Source organism: Heliconius melpomene, chromosome 18 (assembly GCF_056956725.1).
Source record: "Heliconius melpomene rosina isolate 202511_hmr_F chromosome 18, ASM5695672v1, whole genome shotgun sequence".
In the NCBI taxonomy this organism is placed as follows: Eukaryota; Metazoa; Arthropoda; class Insecta; order Lepidoptera; family Nymphalidae; genus Heliconius; species Heliconius melpomene.
In genome coordinates this window covers 15,445,458-15,463,374 of record NC_140406.1, presented here as the reverse complement: position 1 = coordinate 15,463,374, position 17,917 = coordinate 15,445,458, and the positions used below count along the sequence as shown (strand labels likewise).

Below are 17,917 nucleotides of genomic sequence, written 5' to 3'. Positions count from 1 at the left end.
CATTTTAAAACTCTTTAGCATAGCATTTATTATAATATATATATAATATATATATAATGCATATATATAAAATAATAGTAACTATTCTGTACGAAATTCCGCTCATTATGTATATAAGTTTAATATTGTTTTTTGCCTAGTTTCACTAATATAGACAACAAAAATGTCACTTGAGACACTGCACGGGTTAAAAAAAATGCTGATTAATTTAGCGTAAGAAAATATCTAAGAAGTGGAGAAGTCGTGGACATTCTATTTCATGGTTATATTGTTGAGTATGAAATATATCTTACATCGTATTTAACATATTCTACGTATGACGGGAAGTGTCATACAACACTAAAAAACGCAATGGAGTCGAGGACTAACAGACGAACGTAGAAATAATTTGTCGTTTGTCATTGGACTCATAAATCTTTGAAATTTTGTGGATATTTTTATTTTGGAACGTATTTTTTAAAATATTTTCTTATATTAATCACTGTCGCAGCAGTTAGATGGAATACAACTACGTTTTCGAATAGTATTCAGGGAATACTGATTTTAAGTTTATTTTCAATGTTAAGTTCTGCCTTTCATCAGGCAATATCTGATTAATTGGGCGGAAATAAGAGAAAGAAGTGACTTAACATCAGGTTCCCTCTGCCTAGCTTATTATGTGCGTGATAGCTTCACGCTGTATCTCGCTCAAGCAGAGTAGGTACAAGGAAAGGAACAAAACAACAAAAAACAAACGCGCTTATATACGAACTACTGTTCCCGAGATATGGAAAGTTTCTTCTTGTTAATACAAAAACAAATACTCTAATTATTGAGAAAAACTTTAATCTTTATTATATCATTTTAATACTTTTTGATATGACCCACTGTACCCGCGGTCATTTAGTACTTAGAATGTGACATGTGTCATATATAACTCTTATTTATTTTCATTTAACTACGGGGATGATGCCGCATGTAAAAGTTAGTGTTATTAATATAATAAATGTGAAAGTTTGTGAAGATGAATGTCTGTTCCACTTTCACGCAAAAATTACTGAACGGAGTGAATAAAACTTTACAATGTAATTAGAATGACACATAGGCTACAAAGTGTAAAATGTAGAGATGTAATAATGTGGCTATAAGCGGGCGAAGCCGCTAGTCATTCATAAATGTAAAAACAGCTTTATTTTAATGAGAATTCCTTAGTATAAACACGCGCAGATTTCGACACTCGCTGAAGTCTAGAAGCGGCGCACGAAACAAATGAATGTGTATTAATAACGCGTGAAAACGTTTTGTATTACTTTTGACGTTTATTTTATGCGTTCATTCTTTTCTGTTGAAAATATTCTTAAAGAAACAATTAGTAGGTGCTTATTATGTGTCAAAATAAATTTGATAAAAACAATCGTTTTGAAACGAAAAATCTGTAGTGGTGATGATTTAATACAAATTTACTAAAAATACCTTTTACTTACTTTTGAATCTTACGTAGATAGTCGAAATAGGAGGGGCTGGGTGGTCAGCGCCCAATCAATAGTCAACCCCAGAATAGTCTAGGCCAACCCCAGAAAATTTACTAACAAAAAATAATCTTAAATCTTTACACGAACAAATCTGAATCCCTTCCTCCAGATAATATCTCTAGATACACCGATGTATAGTAGTTACTTTAAATGTCTATGGAGTCCAGCTTCACGTTCTTCCCGACACCGTTGGTTGGTTGAAATAAAATAATCTCTCGAGTGTACATAGACCCTACAACCTTCACGCTTACAGTTAGATGCTGTGGCTGTGCCGCTGGGCTACTACTGTCTCATTATAATTAAAAAATAAGTATATTCCACCACTGACGGATTTTTACTTATATTATAATCGCCAAAATCAAAGATATTTTTTTAATTTCTATATTTTTTTATTTTTTATGAATATTCAATATTCATTTCACCAAATACATCTCGAATCGAATACGTCTCGAATCCGAGCGGAAAGCCGTTTTCTCCTTGAAGGCGTGGATGACCTTGACCCAAGGCTAAAAAGACGACCTCCTTATCAAGGGCTCCGTATCGAGGACACGCAAAGCTTGTGACCTAAAAACCTAAAGGAAGTTCAAGGATACACGTGTCCCCGTTACACGTTCGAAGGTTGAAGGTCTTGGATTGAGGCCTTTCCTTGAACTTAAGGAAGGTCAATGAAACAATTTTTTCTAGCTTTGTGCTTTTTCCAATATCGCAGGTTAGATAAAAAATACTTAGTGCTAAGACACTACATTCTCTATATTCTGCCCTAAGTTTCGAAACACGCGCGCCTACCGGGGCGGATTTTTTTATTATTACACTCTACATTTAAGAATTAAACACTTCGTATCTTAATCGTTCTCTATTTCTGAACAGCATGCACGCATATAATAAAAAGTAGACACAATAAGTTAATTACTCGAGAGGCGGTGGTCAATCACAATCAATCACAGGCAGGCGCTGCGCCAACGCACCTGTTGCATTTGCCTAGTAGAATATATACGATTTTTCATACTTTTATTTAATTTCCACTCTATATTTTGGTATACTTTCTTATTCTATTTAAAAAAACGGAGCTTCTAATGAACGCAATCAAAAGTTACGAGTTTTATAGGGCACTTCCCGTGGACTTAGAGTTATGAAATTTGGCATAAAAGGAGATATTATATAAACAAAGAATATGAAAAGTGATTTTTTCTACGTATTGTATAAAAAAAAATTGCTAACACTGCTGCACCCTTGACTCCCTAATACTTAATCTGAGAGTCTGTAGGGTGACCGGTGAGCCTAAGGGAACCTCAATGGGGCGTCAAATGTTGAAGCTATTTTCATCAAATTGCCTGACATTTTTATTAGATTGTTGCAAGTGCACATGATATTTGGCTAGGTTTTGACATTCTGATAAATCGATTCATACTGAAGAGTATATTATTATAAAGGAAAACGTATGTTTCGACAGTTCTCGCCAATTATTGCAAGTTTATTGATAATTAAAATACATTATTTGTGATTAATGATATTGGATCGCATTGGTGGTGCCCAGCGCGCAGCGTCCAGGTGCACGGTAATAAAGTAGACACGAGGTTATATTAGTTTTATTCATGAAATATTAAATTCAGCATGAGATTGATTGTGAGTACGTAGCAAAAGCATTTTTTTTGAGCCCGTCGTGGCGCAGCGGCGCAAGGATGAGACTGTAACGCGACGGTTGTGGGTTCGATCCCCACTGGAGGGAATAAATTATTATTTCTTAGTTCTTCTTATTTCTTATTTTCATTGACAAGACCAATGCCCAATACATTGGAAAGTAAGGAACGGAGTATCTTAATACTAGGTTCCTCTGCCACCATATATTTTAAGTGACTTTTTAAAAAGGAGATTATAGTTTAACATGTATAATATTATTGGAATTAGATAACATTTGAGTTCGATGATTAAATTAAGGGCTCCCATACAACAGACATGATTTCCTGCCGTTTTTGTAGGCAATGGTACGGAATCCTCCATTCGCGAGTCCAACTAGCAATTGGCCGGTTTATTTTCTTTTTTTAACTGTAACGTCACTACGTTACAGTTAAAAAGGTGGTATCACTATACCAGATCTCATTTATTCATCCTGGGTTAAATTGAGTGAAAAAAAAAAGATTAATCGTTAAGACATTAAGGGATATAACAGTAATTAAAAATTATAAAAACAAACATAATCATAAATTGAAAGGAAACTGGTTTTGTAATAAATCTATACAGTTGATATTTATTACTAACTAATAATTCTTTTAATACTCGCGTCATCTTCTATTTTGGAACATAGTCAAATATAATGGATTCTCCAAGATAAATAAGTCCTTTATGGAGAAGCTGTATAGCTAAGCTCTACGGTTATGGGTTCGATATACACTCATTTCAAATCTGTAACAAGACAAAGTGTGACGTTGGGTTCTGTAATGCAAAACAAAATGCATCGAAGTTTAGATATGCGTGGAGTACGGAGTGATTTAATCCTAGATTTCTTCTACCCACTAACTGAGTGGGTAGGTATCTGGGGTATACAGGGAAGCTAAAAAAATATTTTAGATATAGCTACTGTATGTATTGCGTATGATGTCATTATATTTTATGATAATTTCGGCAAAACTATTTAGAAAATTAAGAGCTAGACAAAATAAAACACACATTCCCAAAATTTTTAGGCGCTACTTATCATGACGTTGTAATAGTTGGCAATGTTAGCACATTCTACCGATAGCTTCTGACAAGCTAAGCTAGTAAACAATGTTAGTGCGGCGACCATTATCATTTTTTTTTCTTCATTCTTCACGCTTTATCACGCACATAGCAGGGTATGTAGAGGGAACCTCGGAACCTAGTGTTAAGACACTCAGTTCCCAATAAGGCATTCCTCGAGGTATTGCGTGTTGAAAGATTGCATTCACCGTAGCACTTACAATTTAAAGTGAGCGAGGAAATGAAAAATCTGAGTCCGAATCGAACTCACAACCATCGTTAAGCGACAATATAATATTTGGGTTCAACCAGCTGGTCTGATGATAGAGCCAGGTTCATAATAGTACAAATCTTCAGAGGATACTAGAAAACTGAATAATTTATAGTTCTCTGCACATTTTATAGAAATTATATCACTTTATGTAGAAAAGTGTGTTTTTTTTTTAACTTGTAAGTTATACATATATTCATCTCGTTAACGTTTTTGTAATTAAGTATACGTATTATGTGAAATTACATAGAAATATAAATTTGCCACTGAATAGACGTAGGTGCGGCTGCGTAGGCGCACAGTTCTTTGCAAATCACATCCGTTTTCGATTTGGTGGTTAATCTCAGTCATAAATCTTTGTTACATGTGTAATCTTTTATGTCAGCCATGTTATTCTTACTAACATCATCATCATAAAAAGTTTTAGTTATTTTTTGTATTAGACTTAATAATGTACTTATTTAAAAATAGTTTGAAATATACAAAAAATATATAAATACACACTTATATGCAACAAATCGTTTTTAAGAAAAATAATAGGATGAGTTTCTTTAATTTAGAAATCCAAAGTTAGTAGGTATTTAGTTTTTTCGACATTATTTTTGTAATTATAAAAATAAATTAATTTATAATTTTTAATACTATATGTACGTTTTTTATGAACGCTTTAGAACGGGATATACAGATAACCGGACAAAATCTCGAGTGTAGGCATGCCGACAGCGAAGTTGCTCTATGAGAAGTAGATTTTAAACAACGGCTGTAGCTATAGTTTAATATTATAACAGAGCTTTTCTGAAGAGGATTTAAGAAAAGCTCTAACAAAAGGTAGCAGTAGCGCCATCTAATAAAAATTGGAAATCTTAAAAAAATCGATATATAACGCCATCTGTTGCTCAATACTCGCAACGACCTAGACTTAAACCTACACTGAAAAAGAAAATCGCATCGTTATATTTCAGAGATATTTATGTTTGCGGCGAACAGTATGAACTTGGGGTGTCCCAAAATAGTACCACTTTGACATATGTACGGTGGGAACATGTAGCATTTTTTTATTTCAAATGTCGTCGTTTAGCGAATTTTATTACGCGAAATAATATATAGTGCCCCTGTAAATGGTTTTCAATATGGATTCCGGGTAAATATTAATTAAAAATTCATCTACGCTTGCGCGCACTGAAAAATAATATATTTTTTTATTGTTTTTGTTGATTATAACCTTTATGTTTCGTGTTTTCGCTTATATATTTTTAATGAAACGTTACAATTATATTTATAATATTAAGCCAAGTGATTGCTTACTAAAAGTGATTGTATTTGTATGTAGGATGATAGTTCAGTTAATAGCTGCCACCTCTCATTAGGGATATGTATACATATTTTTATTCGATATCAACAAGATTAATCAATAATACTGCGTAAATTAAATCTATAAAATTATTTTGATATTGTTAAGAGCGACCCATTATAATATTTAATTGATAGATATTGTATTAAAATAATAATAAAAAATCAATTAGATTTTGGAAATATATATTTTTTGTTATAAGTTGGAATAAAATAACTTTTATATTTTTTTTTTACTTTTAATTGTTTTGAAATTCTATTATAATAGGTATGTCTCTTAAAGCTTTTTTTTAATTGTTGTTTATAATTTTATTTTCTGCCGACTTCTGAACGCCTTGCGTATTGAGTGGTTTTGTCCAACGCCTTGTTTTGTCTTGTTACCATACCGAGGAAATAAAAATAATTAATGAAAATTCGCGGGAGGATTCCCACTAATATGTATTATTATTTGTAGCAACGACAACTTAAAACTAAATCATTATTAAAAAAACAATAATTATTTATGTCAGTCATTCAGTAACGTAAGAGTTTTACATACAGAAATTTTCTAATATATATTTTGTACATTACAGAGGAAGCGGCAAGAGGCTGGGTGAAGGCGGCGATCCACGTTGGTACATCGACTCCGCCTACGCTTCGTCTCTAAAGGTTTCGCTGCGGCTTCCTACCAGGCAGTTCCTCGAAGGTAAGTCCGCATAAAGCAAGAATTACATACAAATAATATTAATATTGTAGAATATAAGTAACAAAACGAGATGTTTTAATGTAGGTATTATTGTCTAATGATTTTTCAGAGAAAAGAAAAAAATTCAGAGAAAAGTTGTAAGTCATTTGGTGTAAGAAATAAAAAAAGGTTTGAATAATAAATAATTAGAGTGCTTACATTTTATCTATATGTGTTTTAAAATAGATTGACTAAATGCAAGACGTTGATGATACGATTGAAAACCTAATGATTAATATACTGGCGTTATTTAACTATTCAAATAAATTAAATTTACTTACAAAAAATATAAAAAAGGAGTATTTTTTGATTATTTATGTAAGCTGTAAACTAGCTTAGATTAAGATTGACTTTTACAGAATACTGTCAACCACGGCTACGTCTGAGTGATCTGACAAAATTCGTCATGGGTACGTCCAGTTTTGCCCCAAAACGAGTCCCCTGAAATGCATTACCCTTAATTAAATTAGTTTTATACATGTGAATGTACCCTATAACATTTAATATCCAAAGAGCAAATAAAAATATTTTATAAATATGCCTACTCCATATAATTGTTTAAGCATCATGTTTGAATTCTATTGCATATTAAGAAACCTAATTATTATTTTTACAATAAACGTACAAATAGATATTGAAATGTATTTGAGCAGCGCCATCTATTACGAGCTTTGAAACTTTTCAGTAAACAGTAGTGGTGTAGAAGTTTAACGTATTTATCATAGATGGCGCAACTAAATTACCTTTTAGTAAAATAAAAGCTCTATTTAAAGCTCCGTGACATTGTGTAAAATTTTAATGATTTTAATATAATGTTTATAAATACCTGCATAAAGATATTTAATATTAGTATTTACAATCAAATTTGAATAATTCTTCTACGATTCTGTTCTTTCTACGTATTTTCTCATAACCGCTAATTAATTATTAGTAGAGTATATAGTAAACAATATAAATAATATTGTAATAGCTAATCTTAATGACGTCAATAAGTGTTTTACATTAATATAAATACTTTTTCATTTCACTCAATGGACGTCACTGAGTGTGGCTATTATTATAAGATGTGAGCCTAAAGGTAGAGGTAGGAAATATACATTATCTAAATCTAAAATCTGGATATTGATAGTAGGCAAATTTAATAATTTATATAGCATATTATAAATTCCAGTATTCATTGAGAAAATTTTTAAATAACTAGAAAATTTCGATCGAATGAGCTCGCATAGTTGTATGACGCATTCATATGTTTTATGTGGACAGGTGGTGGAATTTTATATAAGTAATTTATTAAATGCGATATTTTGAATATATATTTTTGTAACCCTTATGGCGTAGATTATGTACGCGGATTATTTATAAACCAAGGCTGTAGATACTTAAAGCATGTATAATAAGAATTAAATATTATTTCTTTTTTACGACATCTATTAAGTAAATATATTATTTCAGTTCGTTGCTATCTTGAATATTTTATATAAAATATTTGTCATTTTAATTGGACGGCTTATACGTTTAAGACATGTCGTGAGCTGCGTGCAAGCATCTTTTTTTAATTGCTGTAAATATAGGTAATTAAATTAGTTTCACGCTTTATCCATTTTATTATTATACAATGATAGGCCATTAGAACACATAGAACCAAGTGTTACCACATCGTTATTCATTATCTGCCCACCTTTCAAGCTTGCGCTGCCTGGGCCAAATGACGGGATGACACTGGGGTGGTCTGCGATTGCAGAATGTATAGGGCTAATGTATAATAATGCAAAACCGACCGGTTCTAATATACGAGTACGTAAAGGATGCTGGTCAGCACTGGGTCTATCAGGTCTATTTCTGACAATCAGGAGCTTCATGTCATGTACATGAAAATGCTGAGGTGGATGCATAACACGATCTGACCCCAAGCGTAACATATTCATTTAACGTAATCTTGGAGTCTATGATGTAGCGGATAAGCTTCAAGAGATTTACCTGAGATGCTATAGCCTAGGAAATATTTTGCCATGTCTGTCCCTGGAGTGGGACCTCCCGGACGCCTAAGCAAGAGCGCTCGTTGTATGTCGCGCCGTAGGACATGAGAATCATTGGTCAAAAACCAAGGACTTTAAAGATCCGGCAAAGTGGATGTGGTAGATTGAGCTGAAACGCAAATCCCGGTAAACGCCGGAATTAAGAAGAGCAAGTATTTGAGTGTGGATTGGGTTCCTACTCGCGAACCGGGAATCAAATTATATTCTTTAGTAAATTTCATAAAAATAATATAAAGCTTACAAAAACTTTAACTTTGGAAAGTGTGAGTAATAATTTAATAAATAATTGTATCATTAGTCATATGACATTGATGAAGCGGTGTTATTCTATGGGCTAACGCCAAGTGTATGAATTCCATACACCGCGAATATTATGTAAATTTGAATGAACTGGTAAAAGATGAATATATCAGATTGTGGAAAACATGATACGAAGTCGGTGTTAGATCAAACGAAAACTGGAAAATATTGATAGTGGCGATAGAGGAAGGCAAATTAATGAAATATATGAAGTATTTAGGGGGTGGGATGGTTCAACTGTGTTATCGCACACACACACACACAACACACACACACACACACACACACACACACACACACATAAATTAAGACACTTATTTAAATATTAAATAATTCATGTCCTGTAACATAAAATATTTCTAAATAAACCTCTGTTGAAATAATTTAATAAAGATTAAGCCAAGAATAAAACTTTCACAATAATAAAAAAAACAACTAGCATGTAACATGGCCGAATCAGTTACCAATAACGCGTCATAAAGCTTTAATTCAATTCAAGAAAATAAAAAAAAAATACAAGTTACATAGATATTAGTGCCAAATGGTGCTGGTAGTGGGCGACGGCTCCAGACGGGACCGGTTGACTCACGCTGTTATAATAAGAAAATATTTACATACTTTCTGTCTTCGTGTACAACGTCATTTTAATTATATTTCATAAATTCTAAGAAGAAATGTAATTTTACGTACAAATATACTAGTCGACGCCCACAACTTTGTTTGTGTGTGTTTAAGCCACAAAATGGAGAAGTCCCGTTTCTTCCTGTTCTTATAGGAATTTCGGGAAATCCTCTTACACATCCTAACCTACCATTGCCAAATTTCAACTTCCTAAGGTGTGTAGTTTCGTCTGTGCGTTATCCTTCAGGTACTCAATAAAGAAAATTACAATCGTATAGGTATATATAGGTAAAAAAATTAGTAAATTAAGTACTACGATTATATTTCTAAATCTATAGTAATTGGAAATAAAGAGCCAAAAATCGAGCTCAGAGAGTAAGTCCTGCAGAGGACGAAATAATTCTGATGATTTTTCTTAGCTTGACAATGATTTTTCTTCGATTTAATATCGCCGCGCTTTCTCCCGTCTAGAGAGATGATATGAAAACAATTCACTCCCCTTAGTGGAAATCGAAGTTACTACAGTTGTGTTCACTACTAACAGTGCCGCTACGCCACGACGCGACGACCTGACGATGATGTTATTTTCTAAAAACTAATAGAAAGAATAAAGTGCCGAAAAAGCGTGAATATAAAATACAATACAGCTGACATTTTTATTACTGACAGAAACGAGTAAATAAACGACTTCTATTCAAGAGTATTTTACATTGTGTTTTTAAATGATGTATCTCTTACACATTCACCGCGACGGCTCATTTAATACGCCACTTCCTTCGCTCGTAATTCTTATAAATTATGAAATATTGAGATTTTGTTAGAACGTTTTGTTATAGAAATGAAGAATTTTGTGAAAAATAATTCATGTGGAACTATTTTTATTGTAGTGTGAAAATATTTTTTGAATTATATGTATTAAAATGGTTGCGGCTATCGTCTAACAGAGACTGTAAATGTGATGGTTGTGGGATTCATCCCAACTTGGGGTAATGGATCACTTCAACTCCTCCTGGCAAGATAAACCACGTCATTGAGTTCCACTATTCAACTCATTATTGCTCGAATTCGATCGACAAGCGAAGGACGAAAAGTCTTGACACTTAGTTCTCTCTGCCTAACCTTCAATTTGGTGAATAAAACGTTAGATTGAAAACAAGTGATGTAAATCGCTGTGAGTACTGCCTTCAAATTAGATTTTTTCAATAGCTCCGTTCGCAGTCCTTTTCTCCAGCTATTTCTAGTAGTAGTTTAAAAGGTAATTAATTATCAATATTAATATTTGTAAACTTAGTTGTATGAAAGTAGAATCATTGGGATGGATCCGAAAATGCAAACTACGTATATTAATTAACTTGTATTTAATGTACTTGTATGTATATTGAATTTGGCTTTCATGCCACATCAATTAAGTTTTCAAAGAGTATACTATAGGGTCTGATTTGATATTTTTCGGAATTAACGACAAAGGTTACTTAAAAAATATATTTAAATCTAATTAACAAACACTAGCTCAAGACAAACACTTGCAACAATACTTACTCACTAAACATACGAACAAACTGCCAAGTTCCACTCTAATATTTCACTACTATCATTATAATTAGACATAATAAATAATAGATGTACAAAGTTAGCCATTTAATTCGTCACAGACGCTTAGCATTGATAATTCCAAAATGATGCCAAATCACAGTTTCAACCGGGTGACCTTAGGTTCTATTGAGGGAGGCTACAGTATACACTGTACGATTTGCTAAAACTTATTTTAAATGTATCACTTTACCTCTGTTATCCGTCATATCTAATAATTCATTTATCTTTTATTCCATCCCTCCTCTTACATATTTTCACGTAGCTATATGTAGCCCTGACTCCCACTTCCCGCCATTCTGGATATGGCGTATTGGGTGGAGGTCCCCAACGGCGTATTTGTCGCCGTTTAATAAACCAGCGGGGACGCAAGTTCTCGTATGGTGCGCGTGGTGGATGAAATGAACTGACATGGGTCGTCTTCCGTCATAGACCTCCAATGAAGAAGCATGACCCTTATCATATTACTTTAATTTACTATTTTTAATTGTTCACACGTTGAAGCAGGTAGGTCTTTCGACGATGGCCTGCAAAAGGCGGGCCTTCCACCGAGGCGTCGCAGTAGTATGCGCGAGCGATCCTGCGGCGTCTCATTTTGGTGGAGACGGTTTACGCTGGGTTTTAGTGGGTAGGATCGGTTTCACCGGTGAGTCCCACAGTACCGCTCATCCGTAAGGCACGCCTTCCGTATGGGCGGTCTGCGTAAATGCATTTCCCAGTAAAAAAAAAAAGGTAGGCTAAGTCCACCTAATGTCAAAAAACTTCGTCCTTTGCTTTTCACCCACATTCTAGATTGTATGTTGAGTTGCAACTGTTCCCCGTGCTTTGTCTTACCTGAGTGGAGAAATAAAAACAATTTAAATATAATTAAACTAATGTTGTGTAATTGTACTCGTGTGAAAAAATACTGTATGAGTCACATAGCGCCATTTGAAATACGATATGAAGGAAACATATGAAAATAGGTTTGGTCTGTGACATTGCTTGCTTAGAAATAATATATTTTTTTTGCTGTGGGCAATGTATATGGGGCTCCATATAACAACGTAGAAAAAGTGAGATCTAGTGTTAAAACACTCTGTTCTTCACTTTCAGCTCAATTTTTGAGACATTGCGTATCGAATGGCAGAACTTAACGTAGCGCTTTGTTCTCTTCTCAAAGCGAGGAAATAAAAATAATCCATTTGTCCAAGTTGTCATTTAGTTCTTCTACATAACTCTGGTGAAAAATGAAAGGTAATAAAAACAATACAAATTTATATAATTTTGTATTTCAGATATTAAATACAATACTAGAGTATAATTTGTATCACAAAAAATACAGATACATAATTGTAATTTTTTTTTAAAATGACAGGTAACTGACATAATATAAAAAAAGTATGGTAGAATGATTATAATAAATACGTTATATGTGACACCCTGTTATAATATAAATAATAATGTTTACTTAGCGGAACGCACTTAAGAGCATTAGTGAAGACAATCGTATGAACAATGCTGGCTGTCCGCCAGACAACTGCCATACAATACTTAGGCTTAAGAAAACCAATCTGTTGATCCTTTTGAAGTTTCAAACTATATGTAGGTAGGTAAATGAACTTATTGTTTTTTTTTATAATAACATTTTTTTATGGATAGAATTGACGTCGTCGTGACGTAGTTGGAAATGCCACAACTTTTTTCTGGGTAATAAATGTTAAGCTTTTAACTTGTTGCATATAAAATAGTAGATTTTACCCGCGGTTTTGTCTATCAATGACATTTTAATTGCCCTTATATCCACTAGGTTATATCGAGAGTTATTTTAGTGGAAAAATAGAGGACGAATTGATTATTAAATATTGTACTGTATTTTATTAAATAAAAATACTTTCTTTTATTATTTTTTAACTAAATGTGATTTTTCGTTTAGAAATATTAAAGCCAATTTGTCTGAACTGAACGGAATGGGCCATTTTATTCAATATGTAATTAGGATTTAACAGCGATCAATCCAAGCTTATATAAAATATACAATAATATGTGAATTTCTCTACGTACAAACGGGCTATTTGCTCCAGTGTTGGATAACGCCCAAAACAGTCGAAATCAAGAGATCTCACGTAAACATCAATTAATAAACTCGATTATCTGCTATTTCAGGCGTTTCCCGCCAATTTACGATTAAATGTCAAACTGACGTAAGATTATTGCTCTGGATTCTGGGGTTTTTGGCCTCGCTATAAAATTAGGCAGAAGAATAATGGTATTGCTTAGCTGGTCATAAATGTAAACGTTGATTTTTACTTTTTAACTTTACTTTACTTTTTTTTTAACAATTCAATACGAGTTGAGATAGACATGAAATATATTATGGTTTCTGGATGGAACAGGTGTCTTAAATCTAAATCTTGAGGCAGAAACAAAAATAATTTTTAAAAACACAATTTTTGAGACATTTATTGACAGAAACGTGTTACAAATATATTATGTTGTAAATAAAATAGAATTTACAAGGTCGTTTCTCCAGTATAAAATAGTCACAACCTATATCTACGCCAAAAGTGTCACGTGGACTGTCATTTGTCAATGCTACGTCCAATGTTTCCTACTGTATGGAAATATGACTGGAACATAATATTAATATGAAAAACACTGTCACTAAAATATTCAGATTTATCCGTTAATTAAAAATATTGTTATTTGCTTAAAATCTGTATATGTAGAATTTGTGAAATACTATTTAGTGAATTATTAGTGAATTACTAACTTAATTTTGATAAGCATATATTTACTTGTGTCTTATTCTATTCCGACATCGTGAAATATTGCGACATAACGTCAAGAAATTAAATTTTAACATTAAAATAAAAACAACTAAATTAAACTTAACCTTGCTAAATGTGTGTGCATGAAAATCTTACCCTAAAAATTTTATTATAAACGATTTTAGCATCTCAGTTGTACACTCTTAAAACGTAATCTTAAAAACAACAAAAAATCCCTTAAATAATTATTATAACCCTTTAAACTGACAAATACAAAAATGTCTCATCGAAAGACCATCTAAAGCTTGAAAAATCAGCTCCAATCCATCACAATCTAAACCTACCAAAAGTGGAACGTCGAAACAGGCATCACAAAGGGGCAAATGAATTGGACACGTCACTCAATAACGAAAATAACATGTTGAAATGTGGAAATTATAAGTTATAATAAAATATATATATAAATACTTAGTAGAAGGGTATTACAAGAACGAGCGGTAGTCGCTGGTCGCGCGCATCACAGTGTGGTACCCTACAGTGAGTGAAAAGTTTGTGTAAAACAGTTTGTGTAAATTTTAACGGTTGGTGTAATAAAATGGCGGGAGTACGATTCTATATATATATTTTTATATAAATATTATATAATTAAATTTATATTCTTACACATTTTTACTCTGTACAATTTGAAATTCGCGCCTGGGCGTGGTGAGTGACGTGTGCTACACCGCTACGTAGCTACGACGTAGACTGTCTTATTATTTAAATTACTTGTAGTTTTTAACGTATTATGCTATTAATAAATAGATGAATTAGATGATAATAGTGTTTCTAATGATTTTAATATATAAAAAATGTTTTAACTTGATTAACGGTTAGTTTACGTCAAACTTTAACGGTAACGTCTAAAACCATAGTTAAAATTAAATAAGCGACATATCTTTATAAACCTAAATCGCAAATGTTTCCTTACCCGAAATAAAAATATAAATTATTGAATAAGTTAAAAACTGAATCGAAATGCAGTGGAAGCTGACTTCAATCTAAGCCTACGCAAAATTGTTACAAGTTTAAAAACCTACATGTTGCCAGATATAAGGCTAATAAAAATACTAGTCAGTAATAAAAAAAATCTATATTTAAAAGTAATGCCTAGAAAAAATCTTGTAAGATACCTCTTAATAGATAATCTATTCATATGTGCTGGAATGCATAATATTAATATAAATTATTTTTAGCAAGTCCAGTTTTATTCGTTCGTTATATTTATTACGTGATACAAGTGAGCCGGGATCGCGATCGTTGTGAAAATCACAGTTATTTCAGATGTTCGAGCCAAATTTCTATGCATAAGTGTAATATTCGAAGTCTAGGGTAATATTAAAATTTTATATTATTTGTTATCATGAAGGAATTACAATTTATTAAAGTATAATTCATCCTGTTCTTATAGATGGTCAATGTCAAAAATATTTCTTATTTTCTTCCTTTATTTTGATTGTACTATAAACAATTGGATACAAATGAATGTTTTTATTGTGACTTACTTATTTTTCGCTTTGTTATCGTAATTGGCGGCGATAAACCCCTCCAGTTAACACGCAGTGTTTAAAATTTGGAAGGAGATTAGGAAAACTTAGCCCTACGATCTCTGCTAACTCTGATAGATCCATAATAAAATGTGAAAGTAAGAAAATATAGAGTTGAGTCCTCCAAGCAAATTGGGATAGAGAAAAACCGGGAAATATCTTTATTTCACACGGTTATGAAAAAGATAGATAGAACCAAGAAGATAGGTCCAATAATGATGGTTATATTTCAGATGTGAATCTGAAATGTATGAGTCATCATTAAGGAAATTAAAATGATCATTAATCATGACTCATACGTTTCAGATTTTAAGATAAAAATAAAATTTTGCATCTTCGGTCATTGAAAAAAAAATAGTTCAACCAAATTTAGTGAAGTAGCGAAGTAGGCAAAGTAATATAACAGTATATTTTCGCACCACCCTCGTGTTATACTGTTAGATAATAGCCAAGCAAATCTGTTATAAACATTTGTAATATTTTCACTTCAGAGTTTTTTTCGTATAGAAGTTTCTCATAAATCTCAACAAGACTATGCAGAAGGAATCTAGTAACACAGTCAATACCCCAATATCTCAATTGGAAATGGAACCCACAATCTCTCTCTCTCTTCATAACAAAGTAGCTAAGTTGTGTGAAAATATATGTAAATGTATTTTTTCAATTCTCCAGCTCTAGCACTGGCCACAGCTGCTCTCGCTTTGGGCGGATATATAAATTTTGATGCGACATTCTTGGCCGCCACTCACTCCGGTCACGGCACAGTGCGGATGGACGACCCGATTATTTCTGTAATCGAATTATTTTCATATTCATGTAAACTTTTTTCTACACTACTGTAGCGTATTTGTAGATTAAATAATATAACATTTTTATCTTTTTTCTCTTATAGTAGAGAAAGCAGAGAGAATTTAGTATCAAGATCTTTCTTAGTTTTTTTCGATGATTCGAGATATTGCTCGTTGAATGGCGGAACTGAAGGCCTAGTCTTGCCATATTCAATTTTATTCTATATTCAATTCGTGGACTTAAATTTTTAAAGACAAACTTTTGTAATTAATTAGACAACTGAGCATAATTGAGCTTAAACCAACATTAGACATTACATTGTCAATAGAAATAAAAAAATCTTAGATCAAAAGACGGTCGTGGTGCAAGGACGTGTAAGTGTGTGTGCAATTGGAAATGCCACAGGCTATAGATTCAATTCCAACTCAAGAAAATGAAATATTTAATATTTTCGTTCATTGTGACGGTGAAAAAACATAAGATATAAATAAGGAAAACTTTATATTCTGGTAATAAGTAAAAACTAAGAACATATTATTAAGATAACGTAATTAAAATTAAAAAAATTGCCTACTTTAAAGATGGGGACAAAAAATTGTAAGGGTTTAGTTCAGATCAATAAATGAACAGTCGTTCTTGATACAACTTCATTTCTTTAATAACTTTTGAAACGCAAATTTGATATCGTTTAGTATAACCTCGTTTGTGTGTTCTCCATATAACGTTAGTTTGGCGAAAGTGAGGGGATGCAAAATCTTGAAATCTATAAATATAATAAAAAAATATGTATAAATATCGCGAAAATTAAAGTTCTTATTAAGTTTTGTCAAATCATTCAAACATTGCAATTAACATTGAGAAGTTCGGCTCTAATAATATTGAAAATAAATATAATTTTAATTATTTTTACATCTGTTGAGGGTTGAGGACGTTTAAATCACGATCACCAAGGTTGCTAGAACCGTTTCAGGTGACGGGCACATTTATCATTACTGGAAGGAAATTTTAAATTAATGATGGATACACACTAACACGTTTCAAGGAGTTTGGGGTAATTAGGTCGAGCAAAAGTAGACAGCATTGAAGGATACAGACCAAGAAACAGTGTCAATTTTTTAAATATTCCCTGTTTTATTGCCACTAGCTTTAACCTGTATTGGACCAAAAATATTTTTAATTACAACCTGAGAATTCCGCGATCCATCGATCCCGTTACACATATTGTTTGCGGGTTGGTAGATTGTGATGTGCACATAACTGTTCATTTCCACGTATTTCTAGAATATGAATAACCTATTGTTTAGTTCTTTGTACTTCACTTTCCACCCGTTTCTAGAGCTGTTGGGTTTTAGGGGCCCAACGCCAAGCATTGCTTAGTCAGTCCCAGAAAACCTTATTGAGGGAAAAATATATATATTATCAATCACTTATATTTTCATTTACATAGAGCTGTAGAGTTGTGTGTTTTACTGCAAAGTTGTATTTTAAAGAAATACAGCTTTAAATTGAAATCATCTTTTAAACTATTGGAATGTCCATTTACCGAGGAAGTTACATGTTACACTGTAATTGTTATCAGAATTACCTAAAGCACTAAGTTTCTTTGTTATTTCCATTTGACCATGGGCGTGAAGTTGTAGGTAAGAGCTGACATAAAATAAACATGTAAAGAGG

General features: G+C 32.5%; 1 protein-coding gene across 6 annotated transcripts in view; it reads left to right on the top strand.

Annotated features, from left to right (window-relative positions):
• Nucleotides 1-17,917, top strand: part of cher (filamin A protein cher) — a 63,728-nt gene that overhangs the window by 12,846 nt on the left and 32,965 nt on the right. For 2 of the 6 annotated variants that reach the window (XM_085201675.1, XM_085201674.1), the window contains exons 2-3: nucleotides 6,420-6,532; nucleotides 6,931-6,981. In XM_085201675.1, the coding sequence (XP_085057801.1) occupies nucleotides 6,978-6,981 (4 nt within the window). In that variant the 5' untranslated portion in view covers nucleotides 6,420-6,532; nucleotides 6,931-6,977. Of the gene's footprint in view, nucleotides 1-5,522; nucleotides 5,639-6,419; nucleotides 6,533-6,930; nucleotides 6,982-17,917 lie in introns of those variants that run through there. The other 4 variants (XM_085201677.1, XM_085201676.1, XM_085201672.1 and 1 more) reach the window with 3 other exon arrangements.